Source organism: Myxine glutinosa, chromosome 11, assembly GCF_964187855.1.
Source record: "Myxine glutinosa chromosome 11, kmMyxGlut1.1, whole genome shotgun sequence".
NCBI classification, from domain to species: Eukaryota; Metazoa; Chordata; class Myxini; order Myxiniformes; family Myxinidae; genus Myxine; species Myxine glutinosa.
In genome coordinates, this window is record NC_136271.1 from 129,768,154 (window position 1) to 129,790,506 (window position 22,353).

General features: G+C 44.8%; 1 protein-coding gene across 2 annotated transcripts in view; it reads right to left on the reverse strand.

Moving 5' to 3' along the window:
- HSPG2 (heparan sulfate proteoglycan 2) overlaps positions 1-22,353 on the reverse strand; it is a 411,257-nt gene that overhangs the window by 48,885 nt on the left and 340,019 nt on the right. For both annotated transcript variants that reach the window (XM_068131082.2, XM_078787133.1), the window contains 6 exons: positions 22,034-22,226; positions 18,042-18,221; positions 17,664-17,924; positions 12,793-12,955; positions 3,099-3,196; positions 332-598 (listed from right to left, as the gene is read on the reverse strand). In XM_068131082.2, coding sequence (XP_067987183.2) covers positions 332-598; positions 3,099-3,196; positions 12,793-12,955; positions 17,664-17,924; positions 18,042-18,221; positions 22,034-22,226 — 1,162 coding nt within the window. The remainder of the gene's footprint in view (positions 1-331; positions 599-3,098; positions 3,197-12,792; positions 12,956-17,663; positions 17,925-18,041; positions 18,222-22,033; positions 22,227-22,353) is intronic.

The following is a 22,353-nucleotide window of genomic DNA, read 5'->3' on the forward strand; positions in this document are numbered from 1 at the left end:
CATTGGGGCACCAATTGTAGAAACAAACCCTACAACAGCAACAAGCCTTCCCATATATGCTATAGGCCTATAGGGGGAGGCTCAACTCGTCTTTTTGTCTTCAGGGAAAGATCATTGTCCCTGAATAAAGATCTGCATAGGACTCCAAACCTTCTCAACAGACAGGAAATCCTGTCATCTACGTCCTTTGTGATACTCCCAAGCGATTCAATCATTACCCCGAGGTATCCGGTCAGTAACTGCGCACACACATACAGTATGTGCATGCACAGGCACACACATGCTCGATACATAGTGCGTGAGTAAAAGTTTCTGAAACTGAAAGACTCACCATGCACCCGCAGGGTCACCTGGGACTGAACTGAACCTGCAACATTGGTCGCTGTGCACCGATATGTGCCAGCGTCCCCGGTATGGACGCTTGGTAGTTTGAACATTCCACCCATAACCACAGCATGTGCTGGCAGCTCTCCATCCACTCGGCTCCAGTGCACCATGGGAGGTGGATCTCCCAGGGCATGACAATCAAATTGCACACTGCCACCAACCACTACTGTTTGCACTTCGGTCAGTACGCTGATCATCACTACCGGTAGTTCTGGGAAAGAAAGAAAATAAGAAGTGGCGGAAAATTTTAGATATTTTTTTTGTTAACTTCGATCTAACCTCAACTGTTTCAGAAAAAGCCCCGTTCTGCAAGGTTGGCCTCGGTGGGTCAAGGCTCTTACTCCAACATCTATTCAGGACAATAATGGCAACTATAATTCACCAAATGTCTGCCTGTCTGTATGTCTGTCCGTCTGTTCCCAGGTACCGCAAAAACGGCTAAACCGATCGCAACGGCATTTTGGGTGGGTAATCCTGGGACCCCCTGGAGTAAAATAGGCTATATCGTTTTTCCAATTTTTCCCCAATTTTAGAATTTTTCCAATTTCCAATTTTTCCAATTTTCCAATGTTCCAGTTTTTCCAAACACGATGAAATAATATTTACCGATATGAACAGCGATGTGGCTTTTATTGACATTCTACAAATACTGTTTAGACTTTGATGATTTGCGTGTGATATGATTTAACGGGTGTTTATATAAATCGTTTGAAATAAAAAAAAGCCTTCAATTTCTGATATTTTGCCTTTTCATTTGGGCCTCCCAATTGAAGCCCCGCCCGAAGAGCGGGTCCGTTGCTAGTAATGGCAATTCATCAACATCTTATGATCTTCCATTGGGAAAAATCGGATGGTGATCTTCCAGTGTGGAAAAAAAATACTGCCCACTGTCCATAATGTTGCTAACCAAAAATATTACACCAATGGACTAAAGATTCCTGACAATGGTCTGGATGTGCTAAACAGGTGAACTGAACACCTTCCCATAACAATTGGTCAAATTATCATTCATATACCGTGGTTATTGGTAGACTGTGGTTGAGATGGGGGGATTGCGTGAGGAGAGGTATTAGTAAGGGGAGGGCAGTTGGAGAGTGGAGTGAGTTGGCTGAGGACAGTGAGAAGTGGAGGAATATTGTGGTCAAAGCAGGGCAGAAGCTTGACACCATCGGATCTCACCCCTTATAATGGGAAGTGGAGAAGTTGTGTTTGTTGGAGAATCATTTTATCATCTCAAATACCTCAATGCCATGTACTTTTGGGATACATGGTACTTTAAGTGTCCCATTATAAGGAATGCTCGTCAAAACAAATTTCGATACATTAAAGTGCACTTTTGGTGGAAGATCAGGTTTTAACGAGAATGGCACTCGGTAGAGAGCAAACCTCTGCCAGGTTGAACAGTTTACGTTTTGTATCCCACTGAAAGGCCGGATCGGCATCCGGACCTGACCAAAATCGAATGGGCTTGTTCTTGTCACCGATCCAACACATCCACCTTGTTTTGTCATAATCCGTCTAAAACACTTTGAAATATCATGCTATTATGTGGTATTATGTAGGGGAAGGACTAGTATTAGGAGGGTATTATGTTGAGGATGGACTAGTATTAGGAGGGTATAATGTTGAGGAAGGCCTAGTATTCGGAGGGTATTATGTTGAGGAAGGACTAGTATTAGGAGGGTATTATGTTGAGGAATGACTAGTATTCGGAGGGTATTATGTTGAGGAAGGTCTAGTATTCGGAGGGTATTATGTAGGGGAAGGACTAGTATTAGGAGGGTATTATGTTGAGGAAGGACTAGTATTCGGAGGGTATTATGTTGAGGATGGACTAGTATTAGGAGGGTATTTTGTTGAGGAAGGACTAGTATTCGGAGGGTATTATGTGGGGGAAGGACTAGTATTCGGAGGGTATTATGTTGAGGATGGACTAGTATTAGGAGGGTATTTTGTTGAGGAAGGACTAGTATTCGGAGGGTATTATGTTGAGGAAGGACTAGTATTCGGAGGGTATTATGTAGGGGAAGGACTAGTATTAGGAGGGTATTTTGTTGAGGAAGGACTAGTATTCGGAGGGTATTATGTTGAGGAAGGACTAGTATTAGGAGGATATTATGTTGGGGAAGGACTAGTATTAGGAGGGTATTATGTTGAGGATGGACTAGTATTAGGAGGGTATTTTGTTGAGGAAGGACTAGTATTCGGAGGGTATTATGTTGAGGAAGGACTAGTATTCGGAGGGTATTATGTAGGGGAAGGACTAGTATTAGGAGGGTATGATGTTGAGGATGGACTAGTATTAGGAGGGTATTTTGTTGAGGAAGGACTAGTATTCGGAGGGTATTATGTGGGGGAAGGACTAGTATTCGGAGGGTATTATGTTGAGGATGGACTAGTATTAGGAGGGTATTATGTTGAGGATGGACTAGTATTAGGAGGGTATTATGTTGAGGAAGGACTAGTATTAGGAGGGTATTATGTTGAGGAAGGACTAGTATTCGGAGGGTATTATGTTGAGGAAGGACTAGTATTCGGAGGGTATTATGTTGAGGATGGACTAGTATTAGAGGGTATTATGTTGAGGAAGGACTAGTATTCAGAGGGTATTGTGTTGAGGAAGGACTAGTATTAGGAGGGTATTATGTGGGGGAAGGACTAGAAGGAATTAAGAATGACCAAAACAAATTACGTGAACACACAGTACCTACCTTGGATGGTGAGCTGTACCATGTCCTGGGCTTCACCCAACGAGTTGGAAGCACGGCAGAAGTAAACTCCAGCATCTTCTCGTCTCAGATTTGTCAGTCTATTCACAAAAAATATTAAACGAAAAATTAAAAAAAAGCTTCATTAATGGAGCACCAAATGGAGATCGTGAAACAAGGGCAAGAGAAGATGGAATATTGTAAGTCACCACATCCATCTTATACAGACAGTGTTCAAGATATTTTGTCCGCAAGTCAATAACCAAGGAGCATATGCAAGTAATTGAAGAAAAAAGAAGAAATTATAAAAAAAACAATGTTTAATGTCCATCTAATGGACGTTGCACATATTGGATTGGCAGGAACGCCTAGAGGTATGCACACTCACCTCTGAGCCGTCTAATCTGCGTTTGAATCTTGTCTCAGCTACAATCTGTGTTCCCGGTGTATCTCAGGAAGGGCGAGGCATCAATGTGTGTGTGTGCCGCCCCTCGGATGGCAAATACATTAAACTGGGGGTCCCATCTGCCAGCATGCGTTGGTGGACGTTAAAGATCCCATGGGGTCCTTCATAAAGAATTGGCGAGTATCGCTGGCACCATGGCCAAATTCCAAATTCCTGTCCTAACTAGGTGAATGTCAGGCCTGGCCAGGCCGGTTCGTGAAAGACTTGGGCCAAGCGTCCGTGGGGGGCCCCACAAGGTGGGATAATAGTGGCCGTTAAAGAGCAACAAACCCATACCTACAGATGGCACTGCATCAGTGGCACAGTCATGTCCCCTAGCCAATAATGCTACCCCACAGCCTTGTGCTGCATACGAAATAAGAAGAAGAAGGTGCACATATTGATGCCTCACTCTGCCTGAGAAACATCAGAGTGGCAGTTTAGAGCTGCATCAGGATTCAAATCCAGGCTAAACAGCTTAGAGTAGAATGGGGGATTATTCTTGCAGGTAATGGCTTGTGTCGATCTGAATAGACAGAAAGGTAGAATAAAGCATGAAACCACCATGGCATTGATTGAGGTATGCAAACTGCCATGGGAAGTGAGGAGAAGCAAACATTTGGACGTCAACCCTTCAATGAGGCTTAATGGTTGAGGTGGCTGGCTTGAGATTCTGGGGTCTTGAGTTTAAGTCCCTGTCGTGCTGTTAAATAACATCAGGTGGGTTAACCGAGCCCGCCATCCTTCCGAGGTCGACAAAAAGAGTACCAGCTTACTCGTAACAGGGACACCACATGCTCCCAGCAATGATGCAACCAACAGCCACAGGCTGCATATGAAAAAATCGACTTAATGATATATTTTGCTCCGACGACAGATGTATGCCCAAAACGTGAGCCTCTGCTTGCTTCATGCAATGGCGGTTAGCATACCTCAATGACCATTCTGTTATTTTAGACATCCATTGGACAGCTCAGTGATGAGTGCACATATCCCAAAGGCCAGCTCTTTGAGGTGAGAAATCCTACTTTGGAAAATGATGTTACTTGCTCCAATAATTGTCTTGCACCGATAAAACCGCATGACTGAGGCTCAAAAGTCTGACAATGCCAACACATTCATCTCTATCATTCAATGAAGTTGATGTTTTGCACTGAAGGCTTCTCTAATTTCAACCAATGGGTTTGTACTATGATGAATAAATACTCCTATAGTGTAGTCTTATGACTGCTGATTCGTAATTGCATAATGACCCGATACTCTCAAATCAAGCATGGGTCTCTTTGTCAAACTCGTATTCATTCATAATGCTAATCATCCCAACATCAAATATCAAGTTCTCACTGTGTATTTTACAATTGAGAGATAACGTATCAGATCAGCAAAATGATGTAATAACGTATTGTAAAACAAGTGGAGCTACATTCAAAGTATAACGTCCCCATGTCAAATAAATAAATAACAATAAATAAATAACAATAACATATAGCGAAGGCGCCCCGGAAATGCCGCCCTGCAGCACATGGAGACAGAATTGGGAGGGAGCAGTGTACAATAATTGATTAATTGATTAATTGCATAATTAAAATAAATAAATAGTAATCGTAAAATAATTAATTTCTTCATCAATTGGCTAATAGCATAAACCACAATCACTGCATACCTAAACCACAACTGCTTCATCCCAATCTGTAACTTTTTGAAAATTAATTAAGGAATTGAATTAGTCAATTAATTCATTAATCAAAAATACCCTTTACAGCCAAATAATTTGGTCATTGTCATGTCCAAATATCAGCTTCCTCGCTCAAAAGGTGCCTGAGATATTGCCCAGATGAGAGAGAAAATAAATAAGTACTCAATAAATCAATAATAATTAAGTAATCAATCAATTAATTGATTAATCAAAAAATAAAAAATACCGTTTTTTGCCAAAACACATGACTGTGATATCGCCCGGACAAACAAACAAATGAAAAATCACTCGTAGAGCGACACTTGACAAAAGAGAACAAAGTAGAATGGCACTCAGGAGAGCATCCTTTTGACCTAAAAAAATAGTTTATAGTTGAATTCAGTGACCTGCTCTGCAAATCGTCTTCAAATTTTAAGTCAATCGGATGAAAATTGAGGATTTTAGAAATTTGACAAATGTGGTTGACCTTTGGCCTATGTTGATCTTCTGGCCTATGTTGATCTCAAAAATAGTTGGTGGTTGAATTCAGTTAGCTGATATGCACATCCTATTCAAATTTCAAGTAAATCGGATGAAAATTGAGGACTTTAGAAATTTGACAAATGTGGTTGACCTTTGGCCTATGTTGACCTTTTGGCCTATGCTGATCTCAAAAATAGATGGTGGTTGAATTCAGTTCACCGATATGAAAATCCAACTCAAATTTCAAGGCAATGGGATGAAAATTGAGGATTTTAGAAATTTGACAAATGTGGTTGACCTTTGGCCTATGTTGACCTTTTGGCCCATGTTGATCTCAAAAATAGTTGGTGGTTGAATTCAGTCAGCTGATATGAAAATCCTATTCAAATGTCAAATCAATCAGGAAAAAATTGAGGATTTTAGAAATTTGAAAAGGTTGTTGACCTTTTGGCCTATGTTGATCTCAAAAATAGATGGTGGTTGAATTCAGTTAGCTGATATGTAAATCCTATTCAAATTTCAAGTCAATCAGGAAAAAATTGAGGATTTTATAAATTTGAAAAGGTTGTTGACCGTTTGACCTCAAAAATAAATAGGATTCTGTCGGACTATGAACTCTACCACTTGGTGAAGTTTCGTGAAGATGAAAGAACTGTAGGCAAGTATAAGTGAGCAGACAGACAAACACACAAATTGGAGTGATGAACCTACTTCTCCCAAAAAAAATTTTTGGCCAAGTAACAAGAAACAACAAAACAAGACGTCATGCAGGGCACGATACTTGCAAAATCCGCCCCCCACCCCCAAGAAAAAAAATTCCATTGATACAGCAAATTGTCCATTTCATCAAGATTAAAATTGACAATCTTGATCACAGCTCAGATCAATAGTGAAGAAAAGTGACGATATTTCACATGAAAAATGATGATTTTGGAAGGTTGACCATGAGTTGACCTTTTGACCTCAAAAATAGTTGGTTTCCCTATTTAGTGACTCAATGTGCAAATGCTGTTCAATTTTCAAGTCAATCGGATGAAAATTGAGGATTTTAAAAACTTGGCCGAGGTTGACCTCAAAAATAGCTGGTGGTTGATTTCAGTGACCATATATGTAAATCCTCTTAGAATTTAAAATTTAAATTTTAGAATTTAAAATTTGAAATTTTGAAATTTAGAATTTAAAATCATCAATTTGGTCACTCTAAATCACAGAATCATCAATTTGGACCAGATATGCAATTTGACCATCAGACCTGGTCACTCTACTCTGGACATGCTGCTTCTGCTTTCTCAACAATGGATGGAGGTCCTCAATGCCAAACAGGAAATTAGAGCTGTCTCCCTTGACATATCACGTGCCTTCGATACGGTCTGGCACCCCGCTCTGCTCACCAAACTCTCCTCTTTTGGTATCCATGGAAATCTCCATGCATGGCTGGCGGACTTCCTCTCTAGTCGTAGTCAACGTGTGGCCCTGAATGGGTTTCTCTCATCTCCTCTTCCTGTTCAGGCTGGAGTTCCCCAAGGCAGTGTTCTGGGCCTGTGTTTTTTCTGGTCTTCATCAATGATCTCTCTGACTCTCTTGAAAATCCTCTCTATCTCTTTGCTGATGACTCTACTCTCTGTCGCTCCATTCTTCATCCCTCAGATCGGCAGTCTGCAGCCTCCTCACTCTCTGCAGACCTGGACAAAATCACAGACTGGGCAAACAAGTGGAACATGTCTTTCAATCCTGACAAATCTCACACTCTTACGATGTCTCTCCAAAAAGACCGACTGCACAACCCTCCCATCCACTTTCTGAATAATCCTCTCCAAGAAGTTCTGTCACTCAAGCTTTTGGGTCTCACTATCTGCCATGATCTTTCCTGGGAAAACCACATTTCAAATCTGGCTTCCAAAGCCAGTCGCCGACTGGGTATCCTCCGTCGTGCGAAGTCCTTCCTTGGCACACCTGAGCTCCTCACCACATACAAGGCTTTCATCTGCAGCTCAATGGAATACTGCTCTCCCCTCTGGGCTGGTGCTCCTGCCTCACACCTAGCTCGTCTTCACGCTGTTGAAACCAAAGCATTCAGAATCATTGGAATCTCCCGCGATGAAGCTAACTCCAAGGGCCTCTCACTCACTCACCGCAGGCAGGTTGGTGGTCTTTCCGTCTTCTACCGACACCTCTCTGGCCTTGCCCCCCCAGCTCTCTCTGGGCTCTGTCCCGCAAATATTCCTACAGGTCGCACAAGATCTGCCTGCAACCCTCTTATGGTTAAACTGCCAAAATCAAGACTCTCTGCTCACCTTCACTCCTTCATTCCTCTTTTCTCCCGCCTCTGGAACAAACTCCCTCACTCTCTTCAATCCCACTCCACCCTCCAGGTCTTTAAAACAGCTGTTCACCACCATCTCTTATCTTCCCCCATCCAAAACCTTGATATTTTCTACCCCCGCTAATTTCACCCCAATTCCACTTTTTTGAAATACCAACTTCTGTCCTGGAAGTCTGTGGTGTCCTTGTGTTTTATACTTCTCCCACCCCCCCCCCCCCCCCCCTTCCCACGCTTCCTCCCCCCAAGCCCTTTCCCTCCAACACATCTCCCTGCTCTCAAATGTTGTGTGCTCTCAAGTGTTTGTGTGCTTCCCCTTCTCTCCCCATCTTGTCTTCCGCTCCCTCTTTTTATATATTTTGTCTGTCTGGTTGATTTGTTTGTGAAGTAAATGTCAGCTCTTTCACGAGCCTCGATTCAGTATACAAAAAAAAAAAAAAAAACATTCAAGTCAATCAAATGAAAATTGATGATTTTAGAAATTTGGCCTATGTTGACCTTTTGCCTGATGTTGACTGCAAATATACTTGGTGGTTGAATTCAGTGACCAGATATGCCAGTCCTCTTCAAATTTCAAGTGAATCGGAGGAAAATTTAGGATTTTAGAAATTTGGCCTATGTTGACCTTTTGGCCGATGTTGACCTCAAAAATACTTGGAGGTTGAATTCAGTGACCAGATATGCAAGTCCTCTTCAAATTTCAAGTCAATTGGATGAAAATTGAGGATTTTAGAAATTTGGCCTATGTTGACCTTTTGGCCAATGTTGACCTCAAAAATACTTGGTGGTTGAATTCAGTGACCAGATATGCAAGTCCTCTTCAAATTTCAAGTCAATTGGATGAAAATTGAGGATTTTAGAAATATGGCCTATGTTGAACTTTTGGCCGATGTTGACCTCAAAAATACTTCGTGGTTGAATTCAGTGACCAGATATGCAAGTCCTCTTCAAATTTCAAGTCAATTGGATGAAAATTGGGGATTTTAGAAATATGGCCTATGTTGACCTCAAAAATACTTGGTGGTTGAATTCAGTGACCAGATATGCAAGTCCTCTTCAAATTTCAAGTCAATTGGATGAAAATTGAGGATTTTAAAAATATGGCCTATGTTTTTTTTTTTTGTTTTTTTTTGTATACTGAATCGAGGCTCGTAAAGAGCTAACATTTATCTCACAAACAAATCAACCAGACAAACAAAACATATAAAAAGAGGGAGCGGAAGACAAGATGGGGAGAGATGGGGAAGCACACAAACACAACATCCGAGAGCAGGGAGATGCGTGGAAGGGAGAGGGCCCGGGGGGAGGAGGCGTGGGAAGGGGGGGGGGGGGAGGGAGAAGTACAAAACACAAGAACACCAAGGACTTCCAGGACAGAAGTTGGTATTTCAAAAAAGTGGATTGGGGTGAAATTAGCAGGGGTAGAAAAGATCAAGGTTTTGGATGGGGGAAGATAAGAGATGGTGGTGAACAGCTGTTTTAAAGACCTGGAGGGTGGAGTGGGATTGAAGAGAGTGAGGGAGTTTGTTCCAGAGGCAGGAGAAAAGAGGGATGAAGGAGTGAAGGTGAGCAGAGAGTCTTGATTTTGGCAGTTTAACCATAAGAGGGTTGCAGGCAGATCTGGTGCGACCTGTAGGAATATTTGCGGGACAGAGCCCAGAGAGAGCTGGGGGGGCAAGGCCAGAGGAGTCGGTAGAAGATGGAAAGACCACCAACCTGCCTGCGGTGAGTGAGTGAGAGGCCCTTGGAGATAGCTTCATCGCGGGAGATTCCCATGATTCTGAATGCTTTGGTTTCAACAGCGTGAAGACAAGCTAGGTGTGAGGCAGGAGCACCAGCCCAGAGGGGAGAGCAGTATTCCATTGAGCTGCGGATGAAAGCCTTGTACGTGGTGAGGAGCTCAGGTGTGCCAAGGAAGGACTTCGCACGACGGAGGATGCCCAGTCGGCGACTGGCTTTGGAGGCCAGATTTGAAATGTGGTTTTCCCAGGAAAGATCATGGCAGATAGTGAGACCCAAAAGCTTGAGTGACAGAACTTCTTGGAGAGGATTATTCAGAAAGCGGATGGGAGGGTTGTCCAGTTGGTCTTTTCGGAGACATATCGTAATAGTGTGAGATTTGTCAGGATTGAAAGACATGTTCCACTTGTTTGCCCAGTCTGTGATTTTGTTCAGGTCTGCAGAGAGTGAGGAGGCTGCAGACTGCCGATCTGAGGGATGAAGAATGGAGCGACAGAGAGTAGAGTCATCAGCAAAGAGATAGAGAGGATTTTCAAGAGAGTCAGAGAGATCATTGATGAAGACCAGAAAAAGCACAGGGCCCAGAACACTGCCTTGGAGAACTCCAGCCTGAACAGGAAGAGGAGATGAGAGAAACCCATTCAGGGCCACACGTTGACTACGACTAGAGAGGAAGTCCACCAGCCATGCGTGGAGATTTCCATGCACACCAAAAGAGGAGAGTTTGGTGAGCAGAGCGGGGTGCCAGACCGTATCGAAGGCACGTGAAATGTCAAGGGAGACTGCTCTAATTTCCTGTTTGGCATTGAGGACCTCCATCCATTGTTGAGAAAGCAGAAGCAGCATGTCCAGAGTGGAGTGTCCAGGTCTGAAACCAAATTGATGATCAGAGATCAAGCCATTGGAGAAGAGGAAAGATTTCATATCTGAAGCAATGATGGATTCCATGACTTTGCTGATAATTGGGAGAAGGCTGATTGGTCTGTAGTTGCTGGGATCTGTTTTTGCACCTTTTTGTGCAAAGCGGTGATGTTGGCAGATTTCCAAGCAGATGGAAGATGACCTTGAGCAAAAGAGAGGGAGAAGAGAACAGAGAGAGGGAGTGAAAGAGTGGAAGAACAGGATTTTGGGACCCGTGGGCTGATGCCGTCAGGTCCAGTTGCAGAATCAGAGTCGAGGGTTGACAGAAACTTTTCCACCTTGTCAGGAGGAAAGGCCACAGAGTCCAGGAGCAACTGGGTACGACTGGGTATGGTGGGTACAGAGAGGGATGGGTTTTGGACACAAGATTTAGAGGCAAACACAGAGTTGAGGCATTCAGCGTTTTCACGTGCGGAGTCAGCCGTGTGGCCTTTGAGGTGAGGGAGGGGATGGAGGGGGAACAAACACCAGAAACTGATTTGACCAGACGCCACCAGGATTTGGAAGAGGGAGACAGATAAGAGAGTTCGGTCCTGAGAACGGAGAGATATTGTTTCCTGGCTCTCCTGAGGGTGGACACACACTTGTTTCGGGCTTGGTGAAAGGAAATGAGATTTCTTTCCGTTGGATTTGCTTTCCAGGAGACGAAAGCAAGTTGTTTCTGGGCAATAGCCTCACCACAAGATTCCGTGTACCATGGACGGGAGGAAGGGGATGACAACTGAAGACGAGATGGGATAAATCTGTGCATGAGAGAGAGCAATTTACTTTGGAAGAATTCCCAGGATGAGTTGATGTCAGAGGCGGTAGAGATGGGAGACCAGTCCAGATGATTGATGGCTGCTTGAAGACCGTGCCAGTTGGCCTGAGTGAAATGCCAGACTCGACGACGCTGAGGAGGCTCTCTGAGAATGGTCAGAGATGTCCACTTTAACAAGCACATGTTGCACATGTTTAACAAGCCAATGTTGACCTCAAAAATACTTAGTGGTTGAATTCAGTGACCAGATATGCAAGTCCTCTTCAAATTTCAAGTCAATTGGATGATAATTGAGGATTTTAGAAATATTGCCGATGTTGACCTCAAAAATACTTGGTGGTTGAATTCAGTGACCAGATATGCAAGTCCTCTTCAAATTTCAAGTCAATTGGATGAAAATGGAGGATTTTAGAAATATGGCCTATGTTGACCTCAAAAATACTTGGTGGTTGAATTCAGTGACCAGATATGCAAGTCCTCTTCAAATTTCAAGTCAATTGGATGAAAATTGAGGATTTTAGAAATATGGCCTATGTTGACCTCAAAAATACTTAGTGGTTGAATTCAGTGACCAGATATGCAAGTCTTCTTCAAATTTCAAGTCAACTGGATGAAAATTGAGGATTTTAGAAACTTGGCCTATGTTGACCTTTTGGCCGATGTTGACCTCAAAAATACTCGGTGGTTGAATTCAGTGACCAGATATGCAAGTCCTCTTCAAATTTCAATTCAATCGGATGAAAATTGAGGATTTCAGAAATTTAGCAAAGTTGGTGACTTTTGGCCTATGTTGACCTTTTGACCTATTGACCCCCAAAACAATAGGCTTCTTGCTTTTGCCCAACTCCACCATTTGGTGAAGTTTCGTGAAGATCGGTTGAAAATTGTGACCTGTAGCGATGGCGATGCCATGCGCTGAAAGGGAGTACTCAGTTTTCACTCCGTTTGTTTGTTTTCTTGTTACTCGGTTCAACCACTTGTTACTCGGAGAACGTGACCTCGGTTGATTCCTGGTAAAGGTGAGCCCACATTGTATGCCACAGTCCATGTGTGCGGCTGAATGAATATTTTCCAGACAAACAAACAGACAGACAGACAAACAGACAGACAGACAGACAGACAGAACCACAAACGCAACTGACCAATATACTTGAAAAATCTTCGATTTTGCAAGTAACAAGAAAACAAACAAACGGAGTGAAAAATGAGTACTCCCTTTCAGCGCGTGGCATCGCCGGGCTGACTTTGTTGCCCGGCGATGACGTCATGTCAAGCCTGGAGATGGAATAGAAAGGAGCGGTGGACAATATGACATTGTAAAAATTAAAAACATCAGGTGTGCCGTTTACTTACACTAGGTCGTTTTCAAGCATGGTGTGCTGTGATGGTAAGGGAGCACCTTGTCGACTCCAGGTGAGCCGAGGACGAGGCTCCCCCAACACCAGACATCTCAAGGTAGTAGTACCACCTGGAGGTTTTACCTCGATGCGTGGAGTCGCTCGCACTGCAGGAGGAGCTGGGGGTAAAAGGTCATGTGAGGACAAACATTACACTTGGTTGCTCTTACACATAAAGCGCACTTTTATATGTTTACCTGCAGCTCGGCTTTAGAATGCATGTCAATGTGAGGCATCCTGGTACAATACAGTGACCTTGGTTGATTCCTGGTAAAGGTGAGCCCACATTGTATGCCACAGTCCATGTGTGCGGCTGAATGAATATTTTGCAGAGTGAAAACTCGGTACGTAGAGCACATACCTACACCAGGCTAAACAGTTTAAGTTTTGTATACCACTGATGGGCCAAATCTGGATTCGGACCTGATTCAAAATCGAATCTGCTTGCTTTTGTCACCTAATCAATTCAGTCAACAAGTTTTGCTTATTAGTTTTTTTTTAATACTTATTTGTTTAGTTTGGCATAACTTTTACTTTGTCAAAACTCATCCACAAGTTTTTCAAATTTCATGCTATATATCGTTTAGCAAGCTATTTCAGAATATCATATTTTTAAATACTACACCAATATCCGGATTTGTGTTCTTCACCCAAATCGAATCGCTTCGGCCTTGTCGCACACCCAACCTGTCCACCAAGTTTCGTCTGAATTCATCCACAACGTTTTACGATATCGTGCCACATACCGGTTTTAGCTCCATCACTCAATGGTGAAGAAACACCTTTAGAGGCCATTTTCCCCCACAGAGCAGGGGTTGGCCTTTTTCGGGCACCTTGGTCCCCTTTTTGAAGCAATGTTTTATGGCCGGATGCCCTTCCTGCCGCCAACCCTGTTCGTCACCTCTTGCAACACACAGGAAATTACCAGTGAACTGGTGCTCAATTTGCCGACCTCGGAAGGATGACGGGCTGAGTCAACCCCCCTGGTGTTAATTCAGTGATCGACCGGGATTCAAACCCAGGATCCTAGGATCCCAAGCCGGCACCCTAACCACTAAGCCAACACCAGGCTCACTGGTGCTCACTGGTGCTAACCGCAAAGCCAACACCAGGCTCTTCCTCATATGTGGCGACTTCAACTGTCATCATGCCAGCTGGCTGGGTGTGGGTTCATCTCTCACCAGCCATGGCACCTCAGCAAAGGACTTCTGCGACTCATTGGGACTGACACAATCTGTCAACTTCCCGACCCGGATCTCAGTCAATGGAGTATCTATCTTCTCTTCTGGACTTGGTTATGACTAACTTCCCTGCAAATGTCTGCTGCTCTTCCTCTGCTCCAATCGGTTCTTCTGAGCATGTGCTTGTTAAAGTGGACATCTCTCTGGCCATTCTCAGAGAGCCTCCTCAGCGCCGACGAGTCTGCATTTCACTCAGGCTGACTGGCACGGTCTGCAAGCAGCCATCAATCATATGGACTGGTCTCCCATCTTTACTGCCTCTGCCATAAATTCTTCCTGGGAATTCTTCCAAAGCAAACTGCTCTCTCTCATGCACAGACTAATCCCATCTCGTCTTCAGTTGTCTTACCCTTCCTCCCATCCATGGTACACTGAATCTTGTGGTGAGGCAATTGCCCTGAAACAACTTGCCTTTACCTCTTCGAAGGCAAATCCAACTGAAGGCAATCTCACTTCCTTCCACCAAGCTCGGAACAAGTGTGTGTCTACCCTCAGGAGTGCCAGGAAGCACTATCTCTCCACACTCAAGATTGAACTCTCAAACCTGTGTCCTTCCTCCAAATCCTGGTGGCGTCTGGTCAAATCCGTTTCTGGTGTTTGTTCCCCCTCCATCCCCTCCCTTACCTCAAATGGCTACACAGTTGACACCGCACGTGACAAAGCCGAATGCCTCAACTCTGTGTTTGCCTCAAAATCTTGTGTCCCAAACCCATCTCTCTCTGTTCCCACCTTTCCCAGTCGAACCCAACTGCTCCTAGACTCTGTGTCCTTCTCTCCTGACAAGGTGGAGAAGTTTTGGTCAAACCGCGACACTGATTCTGCAACTGGACCAGACGGCATCAGCCCACGGGTCCTAAAATCCTGCTCTTCCGCTCAATCTCACCCTCTCTCTGTTCTTTTCACCCTCTCTTTTGCTCAAGATCATCTGCCAGCATCCTGGAAATAGGCAAACATTACTGCTTTACACAAAAAATGTGCAAAAACAGATCCTTGCAACTACAGACCAATCAGCCTGCTTCCAATTATCAGCAAAGTCATGGAATCCATCATTGCTTCGGATATCAAATCCTTCCTCTTCTCCAATGGCTTGATCTCTGATCATCAATTTGGATTCAGACCAGGTCATTCTACTCTGGACATGTTGCTTCTGCTGTCTCAACAATGGATGGAGGTCCTCAATGCCAAACAGGAAATCATAGCTGTCTTACTTGACATATCACGTGCCTTCGATACGGTCTGGCACCCAGCTCTGCTCACCAAACTCTCCTCCTATGGTATCCATGGAAATCTCCACTCATGACTTGCGGACTTCCTCTCTGGTCGTAGGCAATGTGTGGCCCTGAATGGATTTCTCTCATCTCCCCTTCCTGTTCTGGCTGGAGTTCCCCAAGGTAGTGTTCTGGGCCCTGTGCTATTTCTGGTTTTCATCAATGATCTCTCCGACTCTCTGGAAAATCCTCTCTATCTCTTTGCTGATGAGTCCACTATGTGCTGCTCCATTCCTCATCCCTCAGATCGGCAGTCTGCAGCCTCCTCACTCTCTGCAGACCTGGACAAAATCACAGACTGGTCAAACAAGTGGAACATGTCTTTCAATCCTGACAAATCTCACACTCTTACAATGTCTCTCCGAAAGGACCGACTGGAAAACCCTCCCATCTACTTTCTCAACAATCCTCTCCAAGAAGTTCTGTCGCTCAAGCTTTTGGGTCTCACTATCTGCCATGATCTTTCTTGGGAAAACGACATTTCCAAGCTGGCCTCCAAAGACAGTCGCCGACTGGGCATCGACTGGTGCGAAGTCCTTCCTTGGCACACCTGAGCTCCTCACCACATACAAGGCTTTCATCCGCAGCTCAATGGAACACTGTTCCCCCCTCTGGGCTGGTGATCCTGCCTCACACCTAGCTCGGCTTCACGCTGTTGAAACGAAAGCGTTCAGAATCATTGGAATCTCCTGCGATGAAGTTAATTCCGAGGGCCTTTCACTCACTCACTGCAGGCAGGTTGGTGGTCTTTCTGTCTTCTACTGACTCCTCTCCGGCCTTGTTCCGCCAGCTCTCTCTGTGCTCTGTCCCCACAATATTCCTTCAGGTCGCACAAAATCTGCGTGCAACCCTCTTATGGTTAAACTGCCAAAATCTAGGCTCTCTGCTCACCTTCACTCTTTCATTCCCCATTTCTCCCACCCCTGGAACAAACTCCCCCACTCCCTTCAATCCCACTCCTCCCTCCAGGTCTTTAAAACAGCTGTTCACTACCATCTCTTATCTTCCCCCATCCAAAACCTTGATCTTTTCTACCCCCGCTAATTCACCCCAGATGCACCTTTTTTTTTCTTTTTTTTTTTTGAAATTCCAACTTCTTTCCTGGAAGTCCTTGCAGTGTTCATATGTTTTATACCTCTCCCACCTCCACCCAAGCCCTCCCCCTCCCACATTTCTCCCGATGTCCCTGCTCTCAAATGTTGTGTTTGTGTCCTTCCCCCTCTCTCCCCATCTTGTCTACCGCTCCCCTTATTTTTTGTGTTTTATGTGTCGGTTTGACTTTTTGTGTGATTAATGTTTGCTCTTTCACGAGCCTCGATCTTGTATACAAAAAAAAAAAAAAACTCAATGGTGAAGAATCACTTAAAAATGCATTCGATCCGGAATCGAACCAAAATCGAATCAATTCTTCATTGTCACAAAGCCAACATGTCCACCAAGGTTCGTCATAAGTTGCCCACAACCTTTTGAAATATCGTGCTACATATCGTTTTTGGCCCAATCTCTCAATGGTGAAGAATCACTTTTAAAACTTTCCGATCCAGATCTGGACTCGGATCTTAACCAAAATCGAATCAACTCCAACATGTCCATCAAATTTCGTCCGAATCCGTTCACAACTTTTTGAGATATCCTGCTCACAGACAGACAGATAGACAGGGGTGAAAACATAACGCCCATCCACCTTTGGTGGTGGAGGTAATGAAAATCCACAAGGTTGAGTTATCTATGACAAAGCATTATAATTTTTGGAGATTTTGGTGAAGATCTGGATACGATTTTTATTGCATCAAGTTGTTCCGGATACTCGAGGTTTTCAATTTTAAAAGTGATTCCAATCTCCACCAATGAGGGATGGGCCCAAAAACCATATATAGCACGATATAAGAGATGTGGACGGATTCGGACAAAACTTGGTGGACGAGTTGGTTAGGTGACGATAAGAAACTGATTAGATTTTGGTTCAGGTCTAAGTCCAGATCCGGCCTAGTCCGGATATAAAACGTGAGCGGTTCAGCCTGGGGGAGGTGTGTGCCATACCGAGTGCCGTTCTAGTTATATGATAGAATTAAGTACAGTACCATATTAAATACCATACAACAATCTTTTCCAGATGGCTAAAGTGGCAAGATTTCCATGTGGAGGATTTCCAGAATTATCCAGATTTGATTTGAATCACCATGATTGTCATCGTGAGTTTAAAAGATTAAAGAGATTGAAAATGAAACTCAACACACATGAGGAGGCGCAGCTGTAGAGAAATGCAAGAGGTGCAAGAGGGACAAAGCTGTGTAACGATGATCTTCTGCAGAACTTACATCGAACGGCGACTGTGGTCAAAGCCTCGGCCTGCCCGGCATGGTTACGAACAAGGCAGCGGTAAGTTCCGGAGTCCGAGACTGTGGCTAAATTGATTTGGAGTACTCCATCACGATTTGAAGAACGTGCAGGTAATGAGCCATTCACTTTTTCCCATTGAAGTTGTAGTGGTGGTGTGCCATGTGCGAGGCACTGCAACCGCAAAACCTCACCCACTGCCACCACCAGGTTGTTCGGTGTGACTGATGCATAAGGAGGAACTAATGAAGCAAGGGGAGGATGAACATGTAATGGAGATGGTTTATTGTCGTTTATGTCACATAATTCATCATGTGATGCCTGCTTTACCAACAGAAAGTATTTAAACAATTCTCTACCGTCCACGTGCAATGTGGTGTAGTCCTGTGCGTGGCCGAGAGTGTTGCTTGCATTGCAGATATATTGGCCAGAATCTTGTTGCCCAACTCGCGGCAGGGTAAGCGTTGAACCTTCCGCTTGATGTTGCCAAGGTAGGGGCGACCGCAGCTTCGACCAATAAATTATCGGGGTTGGTGTTCCTGTCAAAAATATATTGCAGATAAATCAGACTTCCGGTTAACGAAAAACACTCCCCGAAGATTGTGTTTCTTGTTGATGATGCCACCATGGGCCAAATAAAAAGTGAGGGCAAAACAAAACTGATACATCATTTCATACTGTGCAAGAATACCCTCTCCACACACCCCCCCCTCCCCCATGCAAGAATACCCTCTCCACCAACCCCCCCCCCTCCCCCGTGCAAGAATACCCTCTCCACACCCCAACCCCCTCCCCTGTGCAAGAATACCCTCTCCACACACCCCCCCCCTCCCCCGTGCAAGAATACCCTCTCCACACCCCCCCCCCCCTCCATTCCCTGTGAAAGAATACCCTCTCCACACCCCCCTCCCCCATGCAAGAATACCCTCTCCACACCCCCCACCTCCCCCATGCAAGAATACCCTTTCCACACACCCCCTCCCCCATGCAAGAATACCCTCTCCACACACATTCTCCCCCATGCAAGAAAACCCTCTCCACACCCACCTCCCTCGCCCATGCAAGAATACCCTCTCCACACCCCCCACCTCCCCCATGCAAGAATACCCTCTCCACACCCACCTCCCTCGCCCATGCAAGAATACCCTCTCCACAACCCCCACCTCCCCCATGCAAGATTACCCTCTCCACACACCCCCCCTCCCCCGTGCAAGAATACCCTCTCCACCAACCCCCCCTCCCCCGTGCAAGAATACCCTCTCCACACCCTAACCCCCTCCCCCGTGCAAGAATACCCTCTCCACACCCCCCCCGCTCCCCCGTGCAAGAATACCCTCTCCACACACCCCACACACCCCCCACCCCTCCATTCCCTGTGAAAGAATACCCTCTCCACACCCCCCTCCCCCATGCAAGAATACCCTCTCCACACCCCCCACCTCCCCCATGCAAGAATACCCTCTCCACACACATTCTCCCCCATGCAAGAAAACCCTCACCACACCCACCTCCCTCGTGCAAGAATACCCTCTCCACACCCCCCCTTCCCCATGCAAGAATACCCTCTCCACACCCCCCCCCCCCTCACCCGTGCAAGAATACCCTCTCCACACCTCCCCTCCCCCGTGCAAGAATACCCTCTCCAACCCCCCCCCCCCCACTCCCCCGTGCAAGAATACCCTCTCCACACCCCCCCTCCCCCATGCTAGAATACCCTTTCCACACACCCCCTCCCCCATGTAAGAATACCCTCTCCACACCCCCCATTCCGCATGCAAGAATACCCTCTCCACACCCCCCCCCCCCTCACCCGTGCAAGAATACCCTCTCCACACCCCCCCTCTCCTCCGTGCAAGAATACCCTCTCCACACCCCCCCCCCTCCCCTCCCCCGTGCAAGAATATCCTCTCCACCAACCCCCCCCCCCCCCCCTTCCTCCCCCGTGCAATAATATCCTCTCCCCCATTCACCCCCCGGAAATAGTACAATACACAAATGTTATTTTCAAACGTAGGTTCCTCCTTTCTCGGTGCACAATCCTCACCTCTGTATTCGATCATTGTAACAACAAGTGGTCGTTTTCAGGAGCGTGCGAGAACCACTGATCAAAAGTATTTCCAAGAGCAGATCGTGATGAATAACTGAGCAAATATTTGAGTTTGCCAAAAGGCTGAAGTCACTCGGAGCCATGTCTGGCAATAGAGACAACGCGGTGATGTCTCAATTCCAAATTCTGCCAAGAATTTCATCACAACTCCGGCAGAGTGCGGCGATGCATTGTGTCAAAGAAGCAATCCCAATGCATCATTGACAATATTTGGCAAAAAGTATACTTTTTCGAAAATATCACATTGGTCTGGAGCAGGAGTCGACAACCCAAATAACGAGAAGAACCATTTCAAATTCGGACAAAAATACAATATCTTAAGAGCCGCAATACATGTAAAACCCCTTTTTCCAACATTCAGGATCATTGCTCATCTGCACTCATTCGCTTCTCTTTTTACCCTACCTGTGGAATCAACTTCCACATTCTCTTCAATGTCAGCATTTCAGATCATTCCCTTTCAGATACCCCCCCCCCCCCCCTCACCCCGAGCCTTACAACTCTCCAGTTTTTCCTGAGAGTTTCCATCGGTATTCATCTTGTCCACCCCATGCGTCCTCTCCTACCCCTCTTTCCTCTCCACATCCATTATTTGTCCAAGCCTACCTCTATTTTGTCCTATAACCCTGCTGTTGGTGTCTCCCCGCTCTCTCCACTATTTAGTTTGTCCTGTTGTTTTCTGATCCATCTAGCTCTTCCACGAGCCTTTACTTTGTATACAATTTTTTAAAATAAAAATAAAACAGGAAAGAGCCACATTGATTTGTAATGTAGTCCCACTCATCCCTCCAGGTCTTTAAAACAGCTGTTCACCACCATCTCTTATCTTCCCCCATCCAAAACCTTGATCTTTTCTACCCCCATGAATTCACCCCAGATCCACATTTTTGAAATTCCAAGTTCTTTCCTGGAAGTCCTAGCAGTGTCCATGTGTTTTTTTTACCTCTCCCACCCCCTCCCCCCCCTTCCCATGCCTCCTCCCACCAAGCCCTCTCCCTCCCACAGGTCTCCCGATGTCCCTGCTCCCAAATGTTGTACTTGTGTGCTTCCCTCTCTCCCCATCTTGTCTCCCGCTCCCTTTATCATATGTTTTATATGTCAGTTTGTCTTTTTGTGATCAATGTTAGCTCTTACACAAGCCTCGATCTTATATACAAAAAAAAAAATGTGACAGGCCTACATGCTTACTGATGCTCACAAACTTTTGACATAGTCTACTTCACCACACTTTACACATTGGTGTTTTTACCACTATCGTCCTGACAGTTACATCCCCCAACCTTAATGCACATGCGCACACACATGTACACACATGCACATCTCCTTTTAGTAATACTAATGTAAGCATTACGGCCTTTCTTTGGATGTTGATTTTCCACTTAACCTTTGGATGCAGTGATTGGGCCTCGGAGGCCCACAAGGTTTTTTTTGTTGCAAAAACAATGCTGTACAATGTTTTTTTGGAATGAGCCTCATTTTCACCGACTTTCATGTTGTTACACAAAATTCAGTGACATTAGAAAAAAAATTCATTCAGGCTCGTGGGAAAATCATTCTTCACTTGAAATTGAATCTTCATTCTTCATTCTAACCTGAAAATCCGACCCAAATGCAGGACTGGGGCCTTCGAGGCCCCGCATAAATGTTGTTGTACTACTATGTTATATCATTATTTTCTTGATATGAGCCTCATTATATGCTCCGATAACTTGGTTACAAATAATTCAGTGACAAAATATGAAAATTAAAAAACATTACACGAATACATTTGTGGGGCCTCCGAGGCCCAATGGCTGCATTGGTGTAGGATTTTTGACATTTGTGGACATATACATTCTAAATAATGGGATTAGTGAATCATATTTTTTGAGCAAATACTTCTCCATGAGCCTCAACCTTTTAGAGAAAAAAAAGTTGAAAAAACAAAAACAAAAACATTTTTTTGCAAAAAAGAAAAAGGAGATTCATTACTTGTATGGGATTCTTCCAACTAATAGGATCAATGATTCACATTTTCTGAGCAAATACACATCCATGAGCATCGACTTGGATTGAAAAAGGATATAAAAGAAAAAAAATCTATAAAAAAAACAAACAAAAAAAAACATTACACGAATACATCCGTTGGGCCTCTGAGGCCCAATGGCTGCGTTTATGTAGGATTTTGATGCCTGCATCTAAGGGTTAAAACAGCTCCTTTTTCTTGAAGTGTAGAAAGATAATCTGCAATACGACATACGGTACCTGTGGCATGACAGCTCAGTGTAGCTGTTTCACCGGCAACAACTGTGACCTCGGCCTGCTCCATGCGAGCGGTCGGCCGGGTCTCACCCATGACTCCCTCGACTATGATATCCACTCCTTCTTCTGCCCATCCGGCCTCGTTCCATGCCGTACACACAAACCTGCCACTATCACTCTGCTGTGCCACATCAATCTGCACACACAAAAGCAAATACATAAATGTTTTGGATGGCCATCGTTGGAGATATACATTCAAGGTACATACTCATCCACAGGCAATTAATTCACTCAGGCCGTGGAATGCACGTCTGACTATGGGC